This window comes from Oxyura jamaicensis, chromosome 1 (genome assembly GCF_011077185.1).
Source record: "Oxyura jamaicensis isolate SHBP4307 breed ruddy duck chromosome 1, BPBGC_Ojam_1.0, whole genome shotgun sequence".
Classification (NCBI taxonomy): Eukaryota; Metazoa; Chordata; class Aves; order Anseriformes; family Anatidae; genus Oxyura; species Oxyura jamaicensis.
Window position 1 is genome coordinate 90577783 of NC_048893.1, and position 25335 is coordinate 90603117.

General features: G+C 40.4%; 1 protein-coding gene across 19 annotated transcripts in view; it reads left to right on the forward strand.

The window, feature by feature from the left end:
• BBX (BBX high mobility group box domain containing) overlaps positions 1-24816 on the forward strand; it is a 139796-nt gene extending 114980 nt beyond the window's left edge. For 16 of the 19 annotated variants that reach the window (XM_035315074.1, XM_035315086.1, XM_035315083.1 and 13 more), the window contains 4 exons: positions 5337-5426; positions 12849-13046; positions 13733-13925; positions 16526-20567. In XM_035315074.1, coding sequence (XP_035170965.1) covers positions 5337-5426; positions 12849-13046; positions 13733-13925; positions 16526-16613 — 569 coding nt within the window. In that variant the 3' untranslated portion in view covers positions 16614-20567. Of the gene's footprint in view, positions 1-5336; positions 5427-12848; positions 13047-13732; positions 13926-16525; positions 20568-23428 lie in introns of those variants that run through there. The other 3 variants (XM_035315076.1, XM_035315079.1, XM_035315073.1) reach the window with 2 other exon arrangements.
• The last annotated feature ends 519 nt before the right edge of the window (positions 24817-25335 follow it).

The following is a 25335-nucleotide window of genomic DNA, read 5'->3' on the forward strand; positions in this document are numbered from 1 at the left end:
TGGAGTTGTCTCTGCCTTGTAAGGTCATTAGATGAGGCATCTATTACAAATGGTGCCTACTAGTGGCTGGGGCCTCTAATGTGCCTTGTTTCCAAACAATATGTAATGATCATGAGGTTTAGTGAACACTCTAAAATCATGCCCTGCTTTTCCTGGATGAGCACGTGCAGAATCGTAAACTTCCCCTGCATTTTCAATCCTCAGATAATTACTTTCTGCAGTCTTCAGATCAGTGCTTGCTAAATTGCAACTAAAGGCTGAAAAGTAGATTGGAGCACTGCACACTAAAACCCTCAGAGGATGCTAGGTGATTAAAAATAGAGAAATGTTTGGGGGGGTTGTTTTGTTTTGTTTTGGAGGTAGGTTGCTTCTTTTATAACTAATTCTCTATGCCTTAAAACAAAAAGCACATTCTACCCTGCCTGACAAGGTCCTATCTTACTTTGGAGTAAATGATGCAAGATTGATTTTCTGTCATATGTCATTACACTATAACTACATGGGGCTAAATAAGATGATGGGCCTGATCTGCTACCTGACCCAAACAGACAGGATTGTCAGGGCATTTTGTTACTGCAAAGTGGAAAATCAGTGGATCAGTGTTGACTGAATCCTTCCATTGTGCTTGCCATGCCCAGTCCTCACATCAGGCAGTTCTTTTAACGTAAAAACACACGAAGAACCCTGTGACATAACTGTTTCGAGTCCACGTGCAAGGGAAAATTTGAATTTTCTTAAATGAGAGGCATTTTTTTCCAGTTTTTCCAGATTGTCCAATTCTGCTCTCACCGAACTTATTAGGGATCTTTCTTCAGTTGGAAGTAGAACTAAAGTCAGCAGCCTTCTGCAAATCCCACCCCAAGCACAGCAGGAGCAAGCACGTACAATAGCAATGTAACAAAATGGATGAAAAATACAGCTATACTGAATCTGTGCAGATGGCCTGCTCCGACATTTGCTGGAGCTGTGACTGATTTTGTTTTTCTTCTTTCCAATGGCATATGTGCCAAAACATCCCACCACACGAGTCATCAGTCTGCAGTGAGTCACTAATTCGCTTATATGCAAAAATGAGCAGCAGGCATAGTCATTATTTCTGTGGTGTGCTGTGAAGAAATGCTCACTTACACACTAAACACTTCGCTAAAGCTCTCGTTTTGGAAGGCCAGGAAAAGACTGCATAGTGTACTTTTATTCAGGAGAGGGATTGTCTGCATTTTATTTTTCTTTGACCTCTAGGACTAGAAATAAAGCATCAGCTTAAAAATAATCCTACTTTGTGGCATTCCTCTCAGCCTTAGTTTGGGTTTTTGGCTTAGTTGTTGGGTTTTTGGCATTAGGATGTCTGGAGATGGCAAGCCATAATGTTTCACAGATCACAACCTAAAAATATAGCACCATCCTCCTGAGAGACTTAGAAATATGGAGAGTTTGGCCAGCTCTTCTGGGAGCTGTGGAGATTATGGGGTCCTGCCAACCCGATGGCCTCACAGGACAAGGCAAGGATTTTAGTAGGAGGCCAGTCTCAAGCTGGGGGAATGAGCTGATCCCATGGTTAGGTGAGCTTCATCACCTCCTCTGTAGGGTCTTTCTTTCCTCACATCAAACCAGTGCCACAGCCTTCTGGGAGGCACGTGTGTTCATCCTGGTTGTCTTATGACAGTGCTGAAATGTCCTCTGTTTGGTCTGGCCGTGTACAATAAAGGACTCTGGGGGAGTAGGGAGGAGCACATGCCCAGAATCATGGAGGAAATGCAGTGATGGTTAGTTATGCATGGCCAGTTCATCTTCTTGCCCACTGCTTCCCTAAACAGCTGCTGCTGTCCACACTGATATTCCCAGAAGGAAATTCCTGGTGCTGTCACAGGGAGTACAGTGAGCCACTGGAGCCAGGGATTAGCGGGTGGTTACTCACGTGGCAGCTGCTGTAGCACTAGGAAAAGAAGAGCGAAATAGAATATTTTCAGTCAAGGAAGATCAGCTGGAGAACAGGACTTACTCTATACTTAAGGTGGCAGTATAGCAATAGCAAGTAAACTTACAAGAGTAAAAGCAATTCTAAGCTTTCTATAGGAAGGCACTCCTAGCACCCACTACATAACAGCAAGATTGGCTAGGTCTTTCCGTCATGGATTATGTTATGACTGAACCATGCCCCTGGGGCACCTGCTCTTGGAGACTGAGAAGGGATATTTTATCTTAGGAATGGCCCATTGTTCAGCCTTTTCTACTGAAATTAAGTACGTGTGCCCATGTCCTCTCAGGTCCGGACTATATTTTGCCTCCTCCATTAATTTGGTTGATTTTTATTGGAAGAAAAAGAAAAGCTCTGTTTTTCATACCTGAATATGCCCTGCTAAACATGCATCCCATGTTTAGCCGTTCATTGTTTCATGCCTTAACCTAAGGGAAGGATTGGATGGTGACATTTTCAAAGAACCAAATAGTCTATTCTGTAATTGCTAGATAACTTGTGTGTGTAAATATGATGTATGTAAATATAACACGGCATTTTACAAAGGACATTGAGCATAGCATCTAGCTGACTCCCAAGTAATTCAGGCAGGGACTGTGAAGTAAGTTTTTCATGGAGTTCGAAGTCAAATTCTCGGGTCTAAGTATGACATGTTGACGTACGTAACTATTAACTCATCTTCTCTTTCACTGCATACATGGCCAAAGGAAGTAACTATGAACACTGTCTCACAAGAATAAAGGGAAAAGGGTAGGGTATTAGAAATTTCCTTTTAAGAAGGTGGCTAATTTTTTCACACCACTGAAGTCAATGTCTTTCCATTTGAGAACATAATTTTACATTCAAGTAGCATGTGCTATGAACCATCTAACATCTAGCATCTGCTACATGGTGCAGATACAAGATTATCAGAAACATTGCTTGAATGGTGGAAGAGAAATTTAAGACACAGTTTTCCTTATTCGTGCAACAACTGTCGTCTTTTGGGGAGTTTTTAATCTCATTTATTCTGCTCAATTGCTGGCACTCACTGGTAGTCTGTGGAATTGATTTTAAGAGTTTATAGGGTGCAGGCTGAGCTATAGAAATAGAGACTTCCCTGATACCATGTAAAATGTTGCTTATTCCAAGCACCTACTAACCACGAATTTGCTAACCTAAACAAAACAAAACAAAACAAAACAACAACAACAACAAAAAAAAAGTAGAAATGTCCTTAGTAATTTATAGCATATTTTTGCCTCTGTGTCTGGTGGAACTGTTTTGGAAAGACTTGTCTCTTCTGATGTGAATTAAGTATTTGACCTTAGTCTTCAGGAAGGCCCAGGTTTTTCACTTACGCTTTCTCTCAACCTGTTCGAGTTTTTTCATGACTCACATTGCATTCTTGTTGTACTGGCCCTATACTGCTTATCCAACTCTGTGATACTCTGGAACCTACTATAAAATTTGTAGAAAGACACTTGAATTAGTTTGAGTGAATATGGTCTATTCTGTTGAACTTTATAGTATTTTCTCCACAAGTTCTAGCAAAGTTATTAAAATTCAAGCTGATGTTACCTAAGATGGTGTCTAGCCTGGATTGTTTTTTGGTTTTGCTTTGGTTTGTTGTTTGACATCTGGATTTTTTTGTGATATTATTCCCCTCTCCCCAGATTTTGATTTTTTTTTTTAAAAAAAAAAAAAAAAAAGCATCAGTGAGCCACAAAGCCAAAGTATATAAAATCTGAGGATTTTTCTGCCTGTTCCTGTCTGGATTTTACATTTCTCTGTGTATTATTCAAACAGAAGCTAGTTTCTACAAATGCTGTTCTCCTTCTTGCATGTGCTACAGATTTTTCTCCTTCATTCCCCACATACAGAGCTGGTTAGTGATCGAAAACTGCAGATGAATGATGTGAACTTACCTTGATCACATAACTACACATTTACAGTTGTCTCAGTAGCCAGTGTGTGTCTGGCTTCTCCTAAGGGTAAGGAGGAGTGGAGGAGTTCAGTGTGGTGGATGGTGTGCAGTTCCTGCTACCGTGCAGCTGGGAAGGATGGCCTCTTGTTAGGCTGTGAGCTGTCCTGGCATCTGCACTGCATCTCCTTTCTGTTTGGGCAGGTCTGTTCTGAGCTAGCCTGAAGAGGTGCTTACCTGCTATATCTTCGGAAATAAGATTTTAATGCGCAGTTTGTTTCTGAAAAGTAACTGCCTAAAAGTGGCTTTGCAGCGTAGAAATAATGCGTCTGTTATTTCTTTGCTGCTGTATCTCTGTTTACTCCATTAGTGAGTCAAAGGATAGCTTCCTAATGGCTTCTGCTAGTGGCATGCTTTGTCTGCTGTTCTGTCAAATGCCTTCTGACTATTACTAGTAAAGACCCTACTATCAGAGTAGGAACGGTACCATCACCTGGGTGCACCGTCACCTTACTCTCCTGGGAGCTTTTACTTCTTCACTTAACTGTAAACTTATTTCTGGTCACCAAAAAGGCAAACCTAACTCTTGCGTCCTGCGGGGGTGGGGGGTTGGGGTGGGGGAAGAGGTTGACCATGCCTGGTAAGTACATACCCACCCAGTCGCTCGCTCACTCACTCCCCTGACAGAGGGATGAGGGAGAGAACCAGAAAGGGTGAAAGTGAGGACAAAAACATTTGTAGGTTAAGATAAAAGCAGTTTAGTAAGTGATGGGATAAAAACAAGAACCAAGTGAAGCAAAATCACTAACTCACCACCAGCAAACCCATGCCTAGCTAGGCCCTGAGCAACAGCTACTTTGGAAACCCATCCCTGGTTTTACTACTGAGTGTGACATCATATGGTGTGAGATAGCTCCTTGGCCTGTTGGGGCCAGCTGTCATGGCCCTGTCCCCTGATACCTCTTGTGCCCCCCTGGCAGGGCACTCCTCGCTCTGGGGAGCCAGAGCGAGAAACAGAAGTCCTTGACGCTGTGCAAGCGCTGCTCAGCAACAACTAAAACACCAGTGAGTTGACACTGTTTTCGTCACCAGTTTCAAACACAGCACCGTACAGGCTGCTGCAAAGAAGGCTAACTCCATCCCACTACACATCTGAAAGGGAGCGTGTCTTCAAACAAACAAAAAAAAACCTCCTGTTTTATTGTATGGCTGAGCTTTCTGATGGTCATCATTCTACAAAATGCTCTGGGACACTTTTGTATGGAGAGGTGGTGGGTTGAAGTACAGCCTGCTTAGATAGAAAGCCTCCAGGGAGCTCAGTGGGTGTCAGTTTTTGTGCTTCACCATGAAATAGCATCCTGTATTAGTGGAAGGGGAGGTTTTATAGTACATGCTCTGACTGTTGTGCTCTTTTTAAAACTGCTGATTAAAAGTGTGTATTATTAATGTTGTCTGTAGGTTCATTCCAGTCTCAGAAAAAGAACTTATTCCACAAAATTGTCAGCAAATATAAGCACAAAAAGGAGAAGCTTAATGTTCCGGACACAGGTACTGGTGCATTACTTAGATAAGGTTTTGGTCTGCCTGCTCTCTGAATTCAGTTTCGGGGGATGCTTCTAGGCAGAGGCTACTTGACTCTCTAGTCTTTGATTGCTTTGGTCCCTTATTTCCCTGTCTGCTTTGACTCCATTAGCTCCTGGCTCCAGTTGATCGTCCTACCTTACTCGAGTACAATGCTGTTTTACTTTTATTTGGTATTGCCGTTGATTACAGTTTCCCTGCTCCAGACTCTGTGTAGCAGAGCTGACAAAGCAAGGGCAGTTCTGCAGTTGGCCCTGAACTTTATCTTCCACTGCTTGTAGCTCTCTAGTCCTTTGATTGCTCTTATCTCCATCCCTTCCCTATCGGACACCGTACTGTTTACCCCTTGGCCATATTTATATATGTCGCTAGCTCCTCTCCCTCTGATTTCCATCTGTCTGGAGCTCTGCAAACTGGCCAGAACATGAGAGCTGGTTTCTGCACTGGTTCTCAGGAATACTCCTGCCATCCTTGAACCAACCCTCCCTCTGTAGAAATCTTAACCAGCTGCCTGTTTGCCTCTGATTGAAGATAATATCTACAGGGTTTTCTTGTTTAAGTTCTGCCTCAGATCTGCACCACCCTCTACAGTGCCAGTAGTTCTCTGAAGCCTTTTTCTTGTTAGAGCATTCTGGTCCTGTATACCCATACACCCACAAGTCCCAGGGTTGTTTTCAAGTGTACAGTATGTACAGGATTATAACTTAGCCTGTTTTCCTGGGCATTTTTTTTCCTCCTCCCCACCCCCTTGTCATCTTCTCCATGCTATCCAAATCATCCACAATGAAGTTCTCCCCATCTACAATGTAGTTCTCTCCCACATCATCCTTGAGATATAGCAGAGCCTCTCTGGTTGTTCTTACTTACGTAGCTCCTTGAATTTCTTCATTTTTTTTTCCCCCATCCATGTCTGTCTCTTTTTAAGATAATAAAATGACAATCTCTGTCTCCAGTTCCCCCAGCTATCTTTATGCTCAATCCCTTTCCCTAAGGCTTGATCACGTCATTTCTTCTCCTTTTCTGATGCTGTGTTTTGTATCCTCTGTGGTACACTTGCACTGTTTTTCCTCATAGGCTCTGTCAGCTGTGCTGCATTCAGCAATGCAAATATTTTTAAATTACTTTTTCATTGGTTTTGTAAAACAAATGTGTTGCGAGAGTTGTTCATGAGAAATAACTATCATGCTTCTACACCAGCGTGAAAAAGACATCGTACATTAACGTAGTTTTTATTGGGTGCCATTCAGATTTTTGTGTGCCTGAATTATTAATGGACCACAGAGAGAAATTAATGTGAATAAATAATGAATAAATAAAAATTAAAAAGCAGTGTTTAAATTCTCCTGTAGGAAAAGAAACAGCATTTAAGACAAGATCGAGTAAAAAATATTTATATTTTAAAATCTGTAGATACAACATGAAGCTAAGCAAAATGATTAAATATATATATATATATATTTAAAAGAAACCAGCCTGTTTTGATATAAAGTGAAGCATTCACTATGATCAGAGATTCAAGCCTGACAAGTGTTGAATACCCTGGCCTTATTCCAGCACAACAGAGGCATGTCCTTGGAAGTTAAGCATGTGAATAATGTCATAGTGTCTAAACGTTAAAGATGTCTGTGCATTTTCTGGAGTAGGGCCAGTTTGCTGAGTTCATCCCAAGACTGAAACAAAGGCACCAGAAGCTTGAACCTACCAGTCTTACACAGCCCACATAGAAATCATCAAAGGCAAGACACTGGATGTATACGTTGGAGGGGAACTGTGTTTTCTCAGAGTGAAAATCTGGGGTCTTGCTTGCTGTAACCATACGGTGCGGTGACACAAAGTGCAGCGGTTATCAGCCAAGTGCAGTGGGGGTATGGCCTTGGCATATGGCAAACAGCCTCACCTAACATCGTAGTTTCATCAGTTCCAATGCAGCGTGGCCCTAAAATACATGAATCCGCTATCCCATGTTCTGCAGCACTCAAGCTGAGAATCCCAGTATGTTCATTTAAATTAAAATATACAAGGATTAGTGAATCAAATACTAAAAAGAAAATTCCTCCTCCTTTTTGGGGTTAGTTTATACTTGCAGTGGATCACAAGTGTGTGTATATGTAAGGTTTTTATGGGGTTGATTTTTCTGGAGGAAGGAGAGGCTTGGGTATTCTGATAGCTGCAGGGAAAACACTTGGAAGGGTTGCTGTCAGCAGGGGTCATGCTAGATTCATCCTTTCACAGCTGGAGAAATGTGAGTATGTGTGTACAGACCTGTGAAAGTGTGTGTGTTTTGAATGAGCACTTCTGTGTTCCAGACAATAAATGCACTAAAGGCACATTTTGAAATGACTGGATCACGTGTCCAGGCTTCTCTGCTTCGAGTATCTGAGTGAATTCTGACGTCATGTAACTGCTTGGTATGCAGCACCTGCAGTGCAAATCACTGTATTACGAGTTTGCAGATGCTTACAGAAATATACCACATAAAATACCAATGGATGTGCCACAACACCTGCTCCTATCTGCCTTCTTGTCAGGGGATGTCACTGTTAGTCCCACTCCTTGCTATGGTTCAGTATGCCTTCCTACCCCATGAGTGGTAGTGCAGCAGCAACCTGTTGTCAGAAGAACTGCATCTTCCACCAGGGTGTAGGTCAGTTTGCTGTTGTTTCCTAAGCATGGTGAAAAGAATGCCACTTGAAGCTTTGCTCCCTACCTTGCTAGGCTTCCCCTTTTTAGCTTAATGATTAATGAAGATGATTAAACCATTACAGCCTACCTTCCTTTCTTCAGACTGGCATGCTTGGACCCACAAGAACGTTTATTTTCCGCTAGATGTGGTTAAACTGCAACTCGTGTTACAGTTGGGCATTGTTGAAGAAAATGTTTTAAACCCGTTTGGTATCTCCAGAGGTTCAGTCTCAAAAGCTTGTCCTCTTCTGTGCTGAATGACTTGAACTGACATCATTTTTATGGTCACAAAGGCAGCTCATAGCTCTTCAGTTTAGAGTGAGACCAGTAGCTATTCACTGGGCTCTTCAACTCAGCATTTTTAACATAGACCTGCCTCCGTGACTTGAGTACAGGTTTGGCACTAGCGTTTCCCAAAGGGACTTCTATCTTACCCTACCCATCCTTGTTCATCATAGCGTTAGGAGAGAGATGGGTTAAAGGCATTCATCAGCGTTCTTCACACCACTTCAGCTGTTTTTGCTTTGATTGCATATTATTATTAATTGCATATTATTACACTGCAGCATTAAAATCAGGATTAGCAAGAAACTTCCAATCTCCAGCTGCAAGCTTTACAGAAATACTGATAGTTGACAGCTTTACAGAAATACTGATAGTTGACATAAATGAAAAATGTTAGAGCAGAGTCAGGTTTTTTAAATCCTTGCCTTCCAGCTTGCACTCTACAACCCAAGAAGAAACCAAGTATGGCTTGGGGTGGCAATAAGAGGATTGCATGTACTTTGCAGACCTGCAGAGTAAGGTAGACTGTCCGTGCTAACTTGAAACAGATGTAGCTCAGGAAACCATCTAGCATAGAGCTCTAGATGCTTTTCTTTCTAAGTCATTTTTGTGTCCATAGTATACGTATGCTGAAAGGTCCAGCTCTTCATATTGTGCTCAACTCCTCTTGTTAAAAAAAAAAAAAAAAATAGCCCTGTAGTTGTGCATACACTATTGTCATGTGGGAAGGTAACCATAGAAATGTTTGCAGGACTGAACACTAGCTGCAGGATCTCATTTAATTTCTAGGTAGTGTTTTCCTGAAAATCTTCAACATTCTTTAACGTAGCACAGCGTGAAAACAAGAGGGATATGAAATGGATTAAAGATACGATTAAAGAAAAACAGAGGGAATTAAACTTCTTTAGCCATGTCCTTTCTGCACTGAAAAATAAAAGTCTGGTTTAAAGCATTCAAATGGGTATTCCTTTGTCAGTGGAAGCAAGGGAGGGCTGTTTTCTCTGGAAGGAAATGGAGAATAAACAATAGGTTGGGTATTCAGTTGTTAAAGCGTGGACTCTTAATCTCTGGACTTTAATGCAAAGGGTCTTGTTGGTGAAGCCTTTAGTCTTGTATGATTTCCTCTGAGTTCGGTTTTATCTCTGCACGAATAATAAACTGCAAAGAATATAATGAAATAATTTCTCATCCCAATTTCCACCAGCTTGGGTAGAGAATGAAAATCCTCTTGAGGAAATGAGTTCTTCCCTTCAACAACCCCTCTCCCTCTTACAGACAGGGGAAAAAAAAAAAAAAAAAAAAAAAAGCAGACACCACCCCACTCATTCATTATTCATCCTTAATCCTTCCCTAGTCAAAGTTGTATGGCAGCAGTGTTATGATGAAGTGATAGAGAGCTTACTCCGGAGTTAGAGGAGGAAATAATCATAGAGGACTCTACTATGTCTCATTTCAAGGACTGAGAAACCTTAAAATATGGAAGGGGAATACACTTAACAACATCCTGAATTTGTCAGTCACCTTCTATTGTTTCTTAATGAAACGCCCAGCTATCATGTATTCTTTCAACTTCATCTTTTACAATTTTTTTAAACCATTTTGTCTTTAATTTTTTAGCTACTGCCTCTTTTATTCTACCTTTCGAGGCTTTATGTTAGCAATTTCTTGAGCCTTTTGGATATCTACAATGTGAAAAATAAATTTAAAAGATAGCTGTCTGTTGTATTGACCAATCAGCTTAAGTTCTAGTGACCTGACCATAGCTCATAATATACTACACATGTAGCTAAAAACATACATGGGTTTCTTTCTATCAGATGTTATTGTTTAAAATCATGTCTCTGTTACATTTATTAAATGTAAAAAGATGGCTTGCATTGCTAAAATTAAAACAATTATAAACTCAGTCAAACTAGAATTAAACAGCATTGTCAAAGTAGTATCTAATTAGAGCAAATCCCCAAATCATAATTAGCAAATACTGTTGGACTACAACCAAACCATTACATTAATACATAATCAACACTTACGAATTCCCAAATAAATCTCGAGAGAAAGCTGCCCATTTAATTATACATTCCAATTAAGATTTTGGTCTCAGTCAGTACAGTAAGCCTATCTAAATATCTCACTACTAACCACACTGAATTACTTGAAAGTCACATTTATAGTCATTTATGCTTCTACTGAATCGGACTGTTACGGGGCAGATCTTGTTGCGATCGCTCCTGCACTCTTTAAAAAAAATTATATCAAAGCTGTGTTCTGCAAAAGTTTAGCATATTTGGGTAAACACTGAGAAAAGCTCATGGAAGCTCTGTATTTTTTTCAAAATAAAGGTCACGCACAAGTCCAACACATTTTTTACACAAGAAGATATGAAGATGGATTTAAGAACATAAATTAACTAAGTTTTGGAACATTCCCAAATGCTTTTATACACGCAGTAGATCTGATCATATTCTTGTGCTATAAAACATTAAAAGGAAAACAAGGTCTCCTCCCACTTAAAAGAGTGAAGGGCAGCAGATAGCAAGAGAAAAATGTGTTATATCTATTCTCTTCAGCCACGTGCTCACAGTTAGCATTTAAAGAAGTTAGAAAAAGGTAAGAGTTTGTAATAGCCATATCTAGCCAGTACATAAACAGTAAATATATACTAAAACAGGGACGAAGTCCATGCAGATTGGTTGGCTGGTTGGCTATTGTACGTAATTCGTGAGGTTTCTGCTCTTGCATGACGTGCCCAGTCTCAGTATAGGAGATGGGTGTTGTTCGGTGCTTAACCCTTCTGAAACAGCAGGGCTGGCACTCCGGCTTGAGTTTTGCACGTCATTTTTTGCTCGTCCTGCCACCCACAAAGTGAACAAATGGGTCCTAGGCATTTCTTGAAAATGGGAATAAAGAATGAAAGAAACGGGGGAAGAGAAAGCTAAATGTAGACACGGTAACAGCAGAGAAAGGACTCTTAAAAAGAGAGAGGCTGTAACCTGGTGCGTAGTAAAGAAAATAATGAATTGAAAGTGCTGCAGAGGAGATGAGATGCAGGCATTAGGAAAAATTATTTAATTGTTCAGGAGGCAGTGCATCTGAAAAAAATCAACCTGAGGACTTGGTGAAGATACCATGAGTACTCCCAGTTTCAAAACAGGTTAGAGAAGCCTCAAAGAAACGGCCTGGGCATTCCCTTTGTTGCCAACCCTGTCTTTCTGTAATCACAGATGATGTAGGCCTCATAATACTTTTATTACAAGAGAAAATCTATCCCACATTGAATTTGTGGACTAGTGATTATACCCTGTGGTATCAGCAGTATGGTTTACTAAATCTCTAGAAATCACAGAATTGTAGAACAGCTTGGGTTGGAAGGGACCTTATATACCATCCTGATCCAACTCCCCACCATGGGCAGGGACACCTCCCACCAGACCAGGCTGCCCAGGGTTTTGTCCAACCTGGCCTTGAACACCTCCAGGGTTGGGGCACCCACAGCTTCTGTGGGCAGCCTGTGCCTGTGCCTCACCACCCTCTGAGTGAAGAACTTCCTCCTATGGCAAGCAATTTATGACTGTATGATCTGTCTGATCTCAGACTTCAGAAATCTAAATACTGCCAGTGATTGCTGCTTGGCCAATTTCTGCATGAATAAGAGTGAAATCAGCATCTAGTCAGGTGAAAACTTGTGATTATGTTCCTCTTCAGGATGGAAAGTTGCTTTGAAGTGCCAACACTGGTACTGTTGAAAAAGACTCAGTGTTCCTTTCACACTCTGACTTACGTAAGCAGTATTTCCATCACAGTATTTTATCCTGTGTTTACTTTCCTTTATTCTTATCTTCAGATGCGATCTAGTTCAGCTTTTGTACTTGCTGCCTTTGTTGGGTTTTGTTTGGTTGTTGTTGTTGTTGTTGTTTTTAAGCTTTATTGTTTTATAAAAGGCAGCATATCCTTCTGCTTCAGGGAGACAACATAGAGTAGTGACTATAGAGAGAAGTCTGAGGGTTAATCAGGAATTTCTGAATTCTGCTTGTGATTCTGGCTATGAGCTAAGTTAAGCTTACGTGAGGACTCTAACCATTGTTCCTTAAATGCATTGTGTCCACTAGCTTCCTGTTGGCATCTTCTGTTGCAGAGCATTTTACACTGACTGATACCATGCTCCCACTGAAATGCTGCTGCCTGTCTCACAGTTCCCTTTGTAAATGTTAGAAAGTTGAACCTCCTAGGACATCTTTAGGAGCTGTTGCTACTATTCCCCTGCAAACCCCTGCAGCATCCAGATGAAATCTTGCCATGTGTTATGCTCTGAGTGCCTGAGAGGGAAGGCCTAGTACGTTATGTGGATACTTACAAAACAGTAAATGAGCGTAGCCAGTAATTGAATTATTTTACACTTAAACGTGCATTTTTGTTCTTTTTCAGCCATATTCTTAGACGACAAAAATTCCAGTGAGCCTGCCTGGAAAAATAAAATTTCTATATCTGCCCTAAACACTCCAGAGCCAGCAATGATGCATGAGCCTTTAGTTGGGAGCCAGAAAAGGAAAGCAAGAAAAACTAAGATCACTCATCTTGTCCGAACAGCAGATGGTCAAGTGTCACCAGCAGGAGGGACACTGGGTAAGGAAATGGTAGTTTAAATTTTGTTAAAATTGAGTAGTTGGAGATGGTATGAGAGTACAACCAACTTATCAGGGAAGTATTGTTTAGCCAGCACAGACTCAGACCTGCTCAGAAAGGTCATTCAATAAAATGCAGACATTGATCAGCTGGGAAATCAGTGTGTCCATAACATCCAACCTCTTTTATTTGGCTGCCCACATCTGTCTTCTCTCCCTGGATATTTCTCTCAGAACCACGAGCTGATTATGAAGAGAAATGGAAAACAATTAGGTTTCATTCTTTCCAGTCCAGCAAAAAAATTATGCGGCAGCTAGTTACACAACATAAAAACAAGTTCCATAATGTAACAGTCAGTGCGAAATCCCTTGCAGGAGTCCTCAGCAGTTAAGATAATCTTTCAGGACTTCAGCATCTTAAACACACACAGAGACACAAGCTCTCTTGTCTGACCCAAAGGATCAAACTCAGCTGAATCCAAAGTCAGTAAACTGCTTCATAAACTTGAGTATGCTTCTGCCAGTAGCTTGGGTCAGAAGAGGTTGCAGCATGAATAGGATTACACTAGCAAAATTGAAGCCCTAAAGGTAAAGATGCTGTTAAAACCAGACTGGTCAGTACGTGGATGTGCAGCTGTGAACTTAAGGGCTGTCTAGACTTGCAAGCTTAACTCTCTTTTGTTTCAGAGGAGAAGCCTAAAGATCTGCCACAAAGCAGTCTTCAGAAAGCCTCAAGTGCAGAAACACATTGCAACAGTGAATGCTCCAGAAATGCAGGGACAGAAGAAAATCATAGTATTACGTCAGATATGCCAGCAGTGTCTGCGTTTTTTAGCTTAGCTGCTCTGGCAGAGGTAGCAGCAATGGAAAATGTACACAGGTATGGTTTTATGGTTTTCTTTTCTCCTTGTTGCCACCATGTTTGGAAAGCAAGCAATGTGCAGTGTTTAATTTGGCCTGTTTCTTCCTCCAATGCTTTCTCTGAATGTCTGTTTTCTACCACTAGCCTCATAGTATTAACTCTTCACCTACATGACAATGTAATCTATTTCAATAGTCAGTAAAATGATCCTCCTCAGTAAGCTTGCCTCCCAATTTTTGTATGTAAACCATTTAATAGGCTCCTTGAGATCCTAATGATGAACAGTTCCTCATTTTCAGACACCATTTGTCAGATAACAGTGGACTTAAATAGCTATTGCATGCTGATTTGTACGTCTCTGTGGCCTAAGACTGCAGACATAAATTTAATATAACTTCAGCAAAAGTTCTCATTCTGAACATGACTGAATGAAGCTAACTCATTATTTTTACTCTTCTGCTTTGCTGTGGAGGAGGCAAAGCAGCTGCAGCATGTCCTCAGGGCAGAACAGTTCTGGGTGATGGAACGGCATGTTTCTTTGGGCTGGTCCTCTCGGTGTAAGAGTTAGGCCATCCACACAGATAGTGTGGAGAATGCACAGGTTCCATAGGCCCGTTGGGTCAATTCAGATGGTCAGATCCTGCATTCTAGACCTGTGATGGGAAGAAACGAATGACGAATGATGGGCAAGTCCCATTTAGTTCTTAATTACCTGGTATTGTTCTTTGATGCTCCAGTGTGTAGTAGATGATGCCCCATCCTTTTCTAGAGTGGAAAGTCAGTGAGGAAATCCTGGGCCCATTTGAAAGCATCACGGCCTCTGCAAATGGCATGTGACATTGCTGGCTACCTAAGAAACTCCACGAGTTTTCTCTCAGTTTCTCCCAGTTTTGCAAAACATCTTTCAGCTATTAAGACAGCAAGAGTATGAACTCATTTCTGTCGTCTTCTGTGGTTAGAAGGCACAAAGTGAGACTTGGGGAAGGGAGTTCTGCTATCACTTGCAGCACTGTGGTTTCGTTGATTTCCAGTGATAGTTTGAAAAGAATTGCACAAGAGTGACAGGATTTGCTTAGTTAGGCTTTTGCCTAGTTTGTTCTTCTAAAAAGCTGTGTGTTCCGTTTTCCCATTTTTCCCCATTAAAGTGAATGTCTTGAACTAATGCTTTACATACCTTTCTGTTCAGGTCCTTCTTACCTAGTCCCATGTTTTGCCACTTCATTGTGCAGTTAGCACAATGCAGCACCTTCCATGAGGCCTGAAAACACCAGACTTGCAAATGTCTAACAGCTGTAGCAAATTCCAGCTTCTAATCACCAGGGAAATGAAAGCAGGGACTCTTTCCCAGTAGCAGTTTAGCCATACGTCTCTGGCAGACTTGGCAAAGCAAAGTCAAAACAGAAACCTAAATCTGATGGGCTGGATGCTTCGCTAACTTCTACTCTGTTGACTGTTTGTTATCTTTGCAGCTTGCTTCTTTATTTGCAAATAACTGGAAATGGGAAGAATAGCATTAGAGGTTTGCTTGATGTGTTTTTTCAGCATCTGAATTCAATTACTAAATAATTTTGCAAAGCCTTAGGCCTTGGAAGCCAGACTCCTTTCTAAGTGTAATTAGAGCTTTTCTGGAAGTGACAACATGGTTTTCATTTGAATGTTTCTGTTTAGCTCTGGGTAGAGTGCCCTGGTTAAGCACTTGTGAGCCTGAGCTGCATTTTGTGCTAAGGCTACTTCACTGCACTCCTGATGTGCAAAGCACGTTGGTGCCCACGTTTCCGCAGAGGTCCTAGCTCTGCCAAAGTGAGGTAAAGTGGTCTTCGTGTAAATAAGAAGTAGGCCCCAGATTCACATTGCTGTAAGTGACACATAAGGTAACAAAAATAGAATCTGACTTGAGAGATTAGATAACAGGCGGTGATGTGCTTTGTGTACGCATTTTAAAAAGCAAGCTGCAAAGGAGTTCTCCCAAGTCCATCTGCTTCAATGACTGATGTTGATTTCCAGCACGTAATTCTGGTGCAGTTTATTTTTACGATATCCTGTGCCAGGGGATCATTTGTAAATTAACACTGCTCAAGTAATGAAAGAGATGTGCTGGGCTGATGAAGTGTTAAGTCATGCAACTTGGACTAATCCCAACATGTAACTCTGCTGGTGGGTATATTTCCATATTGCTTAAAAGCTGGCTATTGACTCTCATTAACGTGGCACACGCCTCTCCGCATTTGCCATCTTTTGCTACACATGAGCTGCCCTCCCTGCTTCTGAGGGCTGAAGCCACTCGCTTAGGAAATGAGTAACAGCACTTGTGTGTTCGTAACGTACTCTTTGGCCATGCGTTTTGTTTTGGGTAGTAAGATAGCATCAAGACTCGGTTTTGCTTGACTTTGCATTGTATTGCAGGTTGTCCTTGGGATATTTTCTTACTGTTGCAGGAATACCTATAAAAAGAGAGCAAAACCAGCAGTATGTGGACACCTGTAGCAGTAGGGAGTTACGGTGTGGTAACATCGGGTGTTAAACCATATGGCATGCTGCTTCCTGTCCTCTCTAGTCTGATAAAAGCAACTCCCATGCTCCCAATAATGATGGGTGGCTTTTCTTTTCTTCTTTTGCAGAAGTCAGAGGGCCACACCTCTCCCACATGATGGACAGCCAAATGAAATGTCTCAGGCTCCAGTGCTTATTTCCTGCGCTGACCAGTGAAGCTCCAATTTATTGTAAAACATTGTGCTTTACCTAATATTCTAGCCTTGTCTTTACCAAGGGAAGCTAGTCAGTCCATGTGATGGAAAATATAGACTGCAAGCAAGTGCTTATTGCTCTGAGTGGCCCAGAATTCACTGGAAGCCAGACGTTAGCAACTTGGGCCAGGTCCTCAAATCGGAACCCAGTGTGTAGGAGGGTGATATTATTTGTCTATTAATGAAGAGAAATGGAATGATCCCAGAGCTTGCTTTCTATTGAAGGCTTTTAAACAGTAAATAGGTGGTTGATGTGAAGAAGGCTGCCTTTACTGTTAGCTCACACAGCATCTCTTTTACCAACCAGAGAGTACGGCAACTAGTTTCATATAATACCTAGTTCAATGAAAATGAAAAAACAAAAAACAAAACAAAACAAAAAAAAAAAAAAACAACAACAACGAAAACACTGACGCACTGCACTAGTTATTATTAGATATTCTTAGTCATTTTTGTACATGAAGATTTAAGTTCTAAGATGGTTTATATTAATAGGTTATGCCTACGTTTATATTGTAGAATGAATTTAAAACCTGTTCCAGAGAACTCAAGGCAGCCTGGACAGATGTACCATTGTTAGCGGTGTTTGGGCAGCCACGTGGTCCAGATGTTCTGCACTTTTATATTCGCCACCAGAGTGGTAGAGTTTACTGGCAAAAATTCTGACAGGCTATGTTTGGGTTTTGTTTCCTTTTTAATTTAGCTTTGAATAACCAGGATGATGTGCATTAGAAAAAGGAGTGGTGTATGGAAAAGAAAAATACTGCAGATAATTGACTTGTCTTTTATGCCTTGGAGGGTTCCTTTATTTTTGCATAGATATCTGAGTGACTTGGTGAAACTTTCCTGTAAACAAAAAGTACTGCAAATATGTTTTTCAAAAGTGACCTTAATATTATTTCACCATTCTGAAGAACCTAAAAGCATGACTTTTCAATATACATGTACACTGATACGCGTACCTTTTCCATTTTGCAAACACTGGCGTTGTTGTAGTTACTATGCACAGTCTCAATCGGCTTCAGAGTTTTTATAAAGGGCCAATTACAGTTTGTGTTGGTCAAGGGGCAAGTTTTATGCAGATAAACTACAACTGAAGAACAATGTTTGACTGAATTCAGACTACCAAACAGATCCATCTGCCAGTTTCTGTCTTTGCTTATGTTGAATTTTTGTGGTTTGCTCTCATAAATACATCCCAAAAGCCAGGCCAAGTGTATCACTTGGCCTGTTACTTCACTATTTTGACTTACACTATTGTATAACCAAGCATTGATTCCTACCAACAGATGCAAAATGATACCTAGTAACTAATCTAAAGCTACAAATTCAACAGGGTACTTCTTCAATAGCACAAGATGTTTCCCTACTTTTTGCATTGTAGCACAACAATTTACCAAATTGGACTCCAGCAATAATTTTCTATTAGTCTTCGTCATACTGGCTGAATTTTTGATAGTATTAGATTGAGTTTGAAGTTCTTTGAATTAAGTCTTTAAAAGATGCGAGTTTACATCATTCTATCAGGCATTCTTATTTATACTTGACTGAATTGATAATGTGTTTTGGGGTTATTTTGTAACTAATTTGATGTAATAGCCATATGGACAGTAACTCTATTAATGCTAGGTTTAGCCTTTCATTGTTGTAGTTAAGTGAAAGTCTTTGGTTCATTGTTGGGAAACAACATACAACATACCACACAAGTTGTAACGAAGGATTAAAGGTTTGACATAGGGCGGACAGCTTGGAAAGTCTCACTAAAACGGCACCATCAAAGATGCATGTGTTGGAAGAAGGGAACAACAGCAAAAGAACAATAAAATTTAAGAGCCAATGAGTCAGTGAAAAGGCTTTTTAAAAATTCAGGTGAATATATGACTAAGAGCCCCTCAAATGCCATTGCAGCCTATGGCGGTATTTTTAATAAGATTTTATTAAAGTTTTATAAGTTATTTTAACAAGACATGAAAAACTTACGACTTAAAACTATTGGGTCACAGCAAGGTGGCTGTTGGAGTTTTGGACCACTTTATAATTAGCTGAAATCCAAATATGTTACAGTGCAGGCCGTTCACGTTGACAATGGTACTAACTTATTTCTCTAGAAACCTTTAGAGTAGATATATTTTTGTCAAAGCACCCCATTCTTCCTCAATTTAAATTTCAATATTGTTCCTGAAGATATTTCTGTATATTAATGGTACCTTTTTTAAAAGAAACAGAAAATTACTTTTTTCTATATGAATTAATATCTTACTTGATCTGCTTTTCCTTGACTTTCCCTTAGAGAGGGGGTAGGGTTGGGTCAGTTTACTGGATATGACTGTTTTCAGATACTTATAAACCTTTTTGTAGATATGCTTAATTTTTAAGCGATTAGGCACTGAGAGTAGCAGAAATCCTGCAAAGCTTTATAGCTCACTAGGCATTTGCCTTTGTTGGTTCTCTGAGTGACGTCTTGATTTCAGTAGCTAGAATTTTCCCTGAATCTACTAGAAGGGGTATCAGTATTTTCAGGTAACAAAGTCTGTTAGCACAACAAAAATTTCAGACCAACATCTTACTGTATTGGGGTTGGGTTTTTTCCTTGTTTGTTTTGTTTTAATTTTTATTAATTTCAGCTGCTTTCATTTTGGAAAATCATATTGCTATTGTGTGTACTTCAGTATACCAGCAAACACTGTTACCCGTTAACACATTGTCCACAAATGCCTCTAGAGAAGAAATTGTTGCACCTTATGTATATCTCAAGCAAACCAAAATATGATGCTTTTCTGCTTTGTTTATTCTGAATATGTTGTATCATACTTTACTGAACCCGTTTTAACTTAGCTAAAGCTATCAATATTTATGCATTTCACATTATTTTCTGGATCTGAACCTGTGTATAAATCTTTCTTTAAAAAAAAAAAAAAAAGAAAAGAAAAGCAATTACCATAGTCGTCCTCTATCACTTATCCATGGGAGTGGGGAATCTTGTCTCAAGTGTAAAATGCAGTACTGTCCCAGTTTTCCTTAGTTTTTATTTATTTAGTGACCTTTGATACTTCATATATAGTTTTGAGGTATACAGCATATATTGTCGTAACCGAAGCTACAGATCTAAGCAGCTGGGAGAAATTTACTGTAATGTCTTCTTTATTATTCTAGTACTGTACACATATATGGGAAGAATGTTCTGCAGAACATTCGAGATGCAGATTCTTATCCCCACAGCAGGTTATTTTCCAGATACTAGACCAAATCAGTCAAAAATATCCATGGTGATTACTTAATGCTCTGCGTATGGCAGGAATTACCCCTTGAATGTGCTGTGATTTCAGAAATGGAATATATTTATTTAAGATGACTGAATGCTCTTTTATACTAATACAATATCCCAAAGTCATGAGCAAAAGACTTCTCGTTAGTTTGGGTTTCTATTTTACAGCATTGGTGCATGACTTTCGACATGGCAGTGATGAGCGTTGTTGTTGGAAAGGGGCACGGGAACAAGGGATAGGTAGAGGTACGTGAACTGGCGTTCAAGTTCCACCATTGGTCTTTACTGTTTGGGTGAAAGCTACCTTTGTAGCACAAGGCTGAGGAGCACTCTGAGGTCTGTGTCGTAGAAACCCAACGGAGTTGTAGCAGCATCAGAAGGAGGGAATGCCTTGCAGTTAGGGTGCCATCTTTTGGAACAGGATATTAAATTGAAGCAGTTTCACTTTCTGCTGCTTGTTGAGCTATTGTACAGAGACTGGAGCAGGCTGAAGGCTACGGTTGGGACATGGGACAGCAAGGAGAGCATAAAAGGAAAGCTGGCCTTTGTTCTCAGTAGGGTGAATTTGTGGCAACAAAGGGGAAAAGATAGGAGAAAAGATATTGTGTGTGCGTGCGTGCGTGTGTGCACATTCTGCAAGATAAAAAAAAAGAGTAGGAAAGACAAAAACATCATGGGTCTACAAGAGCCTATAATGTATGTTGATCCTTTGAGTGCACTTCCTTTTTTGAATGCTGAGGCTAATATGGCTACCTCTCCTAAAAGACTACTGTCGCTAACTTCCATTTGCTTTCAGGCTTGATCGCATAATCTTTTCAGCCTTTGACACCATTTGTATATCACTGTATGCTTTCCTTTCCAAAAGCAACGTTTATACAGAGCTGACAACATAAGGCTGAATATACAGTGGTAGCCAAACTGTGTTGCTGGAGCATTTTGCTTAACCTCTGGCAAAGTCATATGGGTTGCAGGACATGGGCCCACTAGTTGGTTCAGCGGGATCGGGTTTTGTAACAGCAGAAATGCAGTGCTCGTCGGGTGGTGGACTTCAGGTATTCCCGCTGGTAATGCAGTAAGCCAAATGCTGCTCTTGAAAATTATTCTGGAGTTTACGTTTGCAATCCTAATTCCACAAGGAAACATAACTGCGCAACGTTTGTGTTGTATACCGTACATTATCCACTAGATGCTGTTTGTTTGCTGTGCTTGTTTGCTAGATCGTAGAGTTCATAGGTCTGTTTGCCATGTTTTGTACTGTTTGTGGCATTCTCCTTGTACATATTGTGGAACTATCATCCAAGGCTGCCAGAACGCTGAGTCATTTTCAGGACACTGAGAACCGTGAATGAGTGCATTTAGGCTGTGAAAGAGTTTTTTGCCTCCTTCCCTGTATTTCCCAATTAAGAGGCACAGTGAGGTTTATTACCTAACTACTACTATAACCATTTATATGCTCAGTATTTTCTACTGAATTGACAACTTTGAAGAAGCTTATAAAATGGATGTATATTTTATGTTCACCCACTGATTCTTCTAAGACTGACACCTAGGAAGAACTGACTTGAGATCTCCACTCAGCAACACACCTAAGCTTCCGCTTAAAACCATCCTTATTTGAGGGGTAATGTTGTTTGCACTGTGACAGTGCAGGAGCCCCAGCTATGGACCACTGTGCTCTTAGAGTTGGGCTTGGGCTTGCGTGGTGTTTCTGGGTGAGGCATGATATTTTGACCTAGGGTCTTCATTGGCACAGAGTTTTCAAAACACATGCAATAGCAGAACATTTGTTGAGTTCTTCCAAAGAATTATATTGTAATTTCTGGGTCTTGACTGTTACCATATACCAGCAGACCCACACTGTACTCTACTGGAAAAAATATATCTGCTGTCACAATGTACAGGCTAACTAACCGGGCTTCTGAATGTAATGCTCTAATCTAATCTTCTAACCCGTACAACTGAAACTTTATTTTCGCCCATGCACTGCAAGGCTTTGATCAGCTTTGATCACACACACACATTAGTGTGCAGTGACTTGCAAGACGTTACCTCTATAAAAGCATTCCCACCTTAGTTCATAAAACAACATGAGGTTTCTCAGACAACAGTTTTCAGACTTCCTTGGTAGATTTCATTCTCTTTCTTCCACATTACACCATAAGGTGTGATTTCAGAAATGTCTGAAAAAAGTTCAGACGCTATGAAAACCTTCTTCCTCAGCAGTGCTTGCTTTCCATAACCAGTCTCTGTTGACAGCTCTAACAGAACTGATTTGCTCTGATCTCTCTTCCTAGGGCCCAATCCTTCAACTTTTACTCTCATACATAATTCCACTAAATTTTGACCCAGCATTTGGCTTTATTCTCTCCAAAGCTTGGTGTAAACATGCCTTATAATAGGTCATCTCCATAAGTGGTATAACGGAGCTACTGCCTTCTTAGATGTGTGTAGTTAAAAGTCAGTAAGCACATTTATAAAATGTCATGCTTTCTTCAAAAACCTCTCTCTAATTTGGTATTTTTAAGTGCACATGTTCAGTCATGTGTATAACATGCTAAAGTACATTAAACTGTGATCATGAAACTGAATAAAATATTTAATAAAATATTTGAAATATTTGAAAAGGACCTTCAAATAGATTTCTTCATGTTCATTCTATTTTGGTTATCTAGTGTGTGCCTGTAAACAGTTTCCCATTTAAAACTAACAATTGCAAATAAATACTATTAAAACAGAGCTTCTTTGATACTTCACCTGCTTTACTATCAAGTGTTTACTTGAACATATGGCTGAGTTAATAGTATTTGCAGAATTTGTTTTTAGCTAGAGTATGAATTTGTTGGTTTTTTTTTCTTTTTATACTTAAAAAGAAACAAGCTCATTTCCCACCTGGAAATGGAAGATGCCAAAAGCCAGAGGAGGATCCTCAGAACCGTAAGCTGTAGTTTCCCATCAGATCATCCATTCAAATCTACATGGCTATAAAAATGCTGCGTATTTTACAATGAACCTATGGCCATTTATTCTTGCTTAAACATGGGAGCTTCCGTTTTATTTGTTTTAAATTCTGAGCTTGGTTCAGCTCTTTTGACTTTGTTGGAAAGACCCACAGACAAATAGTGCCACAGAATTCATTGGATTTATACTGGCATAAAGCTGGAGATTGTGAAATAGGGAGAGACAGGACTCAGTGTAGTTAGGCTGTGGGAAAAGAGTTTGCCTTTTCTTCTAAGCTTTCCAGGTTTCCCCTTTGTGTTTCTGGATTTTTTTCTTCACACAATTGGAAAGCTCATTTATAGCCCACACAAGTATAAATGAAATCATCTCACATAAAGAAGTCCTTGCTACATTTTCGGTCTTTGGACACGAAGAGAACTTCCTCAGAAATGTCTTCTGTTTTAGAAATAAGTAGTAACCATCATCAGTATTTAAACTTAAAGGTCCCCACTGCTTTGGAAACTTATTTAACTAGGCTTCTGTTCTACCCCTATGTTTTACCTTTCTTTGTTTAGGCTGGAAAATTAGACTGTGGGAGATCTTGTCTTTTCCTGTCCTTGGACACCTGAAGATTGCTTGATTGCAAGGATCACAAGAAGACCCAAGTACAGCCTGCATGAAACCAGTAGAAACCAGTTGTTCACCTGGGAGCAGAACTCGTCTCTGAGTCAAAAGTAGCAGAAGGGAAGCCTTTACTCTTTGGTTTGTTCGGTTTGCTTTTTTTTTTTTTCTGCCAATTGTGTGCCATTTTCTCAGGGAAGAAGAAATGTATGCAATCTTGCACTGCCTTTACTGGGTATGCATCAGTTGTCTGCAGAGAAATACCAGGAGTGGAGGAGCTTCAGCATTAAAGGCCATGTAGTGATCATACTTGGGGAAGGGAGAGAAGAGCTCTGATGCAGCAAGAAAAGAAAGCTGCAAGAAACCTCCCAAGTGAAGATGTTCTCTCAGTGTAGTATGCCCAGTCAGGGAGATTGAATTCACTACTTCTTTTTTTTTTAATTAACAAATTACCTTAAAACTTAGTCATTTTCAATATTCAAACTCCCACTTTTTTTTTATCTGCTCTCATTTTGTTCTTCCAACAAAGCATCTGCATAATGCAGCTAGCTCACTCCCAGCACATCCAGATCTGGTTTGTTACCCAGCTCTCGTGTCGCTTCTTGCAGCTGCAAGGCATTACAGTGGCGCTCTTTTACCTGCCAGGTGAGACAAGTTTCCATTTGGAGGCACAGGGCAGAAAGACATCCTCCTCCTCCTCCTAAGGCAGCGTGCTTCTGCCAGGCATTACGACATTCTCCATCGATTCTATTTGTTAGATTTTTATCATTTTTCATCACATTTTTTTAACGTGCAGCTAATCCTGCTCTGAAGCAGACCTCTCTATTTTTTTTTAAGTGTGAAAATATTAAGTAAGGTGCAAATTATACTTGAGCATAGCATAACCATTATATAGCACGTGGAACTGCCGGTTCTTCAGGAGGACACTAGCACTTTGTAACAAAATACGAGATAACGTTTCTATATCTGCTGCAAAGTTATGTTTTGTTTTGTTTTCAAAAATAAAACCTGTAAGATATAACGCCTACCATCTATTCAGTGTGAACTTCTTTTTGTGGACTGTTCTTGGCACAGAAACAGTAAGAAATTGAGCTCTAATACAGTTGCACTTAAAATGTGCTCTAGATTTCAGCTACCCTGCATTAGTTACTTCCTGGCAAGAAAAGGTGCTTTAAATCTTCAGTAGAAGTAGCACAGGATGTACCTGTCTGTACCCTAGCTGAAACTCTTGGTTGAAAATCCAGCCTATATAAATCAATACCAAAAGTTTATTCCATAAAAATGAGTACTTCAGCCTGTTTATTGGCCTGTAAAACAAGAGGAACTAGTTGAAATAGACCCCCAAATCAAACCAGATGCATTGGCAAAAATGTGTTTTGTTAAATGCAAACACCTAGTACTTTAATTCAGTACATCTGCATGGCTCACAGGAAAATGTCTTCTGGATTTTCTCATTCCTTTCTGAGGCCGAGGCTGTCCCTGCAGGAGTTTGTTAATGTGCTCTGGAGGCGCTTGGTGGATCTTCCCTCAGAGGTCCTGTGCAGCCATGGATAACCCTGAGTTCCCCCAGGCATACGAAAAATTGTGCTCCCAGGAGATGTCCTGATCTAAAAGAAGCATTTGGATTATATCTTAGTGTAAGATACTGTGTGTATGGCCCGCCCAAGGCTTCCTGCTCATGGCAGGCCATCACGCTCAAGTCAGGTCATTCTGAGACTCAGTTACCTTCCTTCCAAGCCCTGTAGGAGTTACCTGGTTAGTCTTCAGTTATCTAGTCAGCACCTGGAGTTAGGGTTGGTGTTCTCACTTCAGGCTTTCCAGGTATGAAGAACAGCGATTCCTTGATGTCTTCCTGACTGGA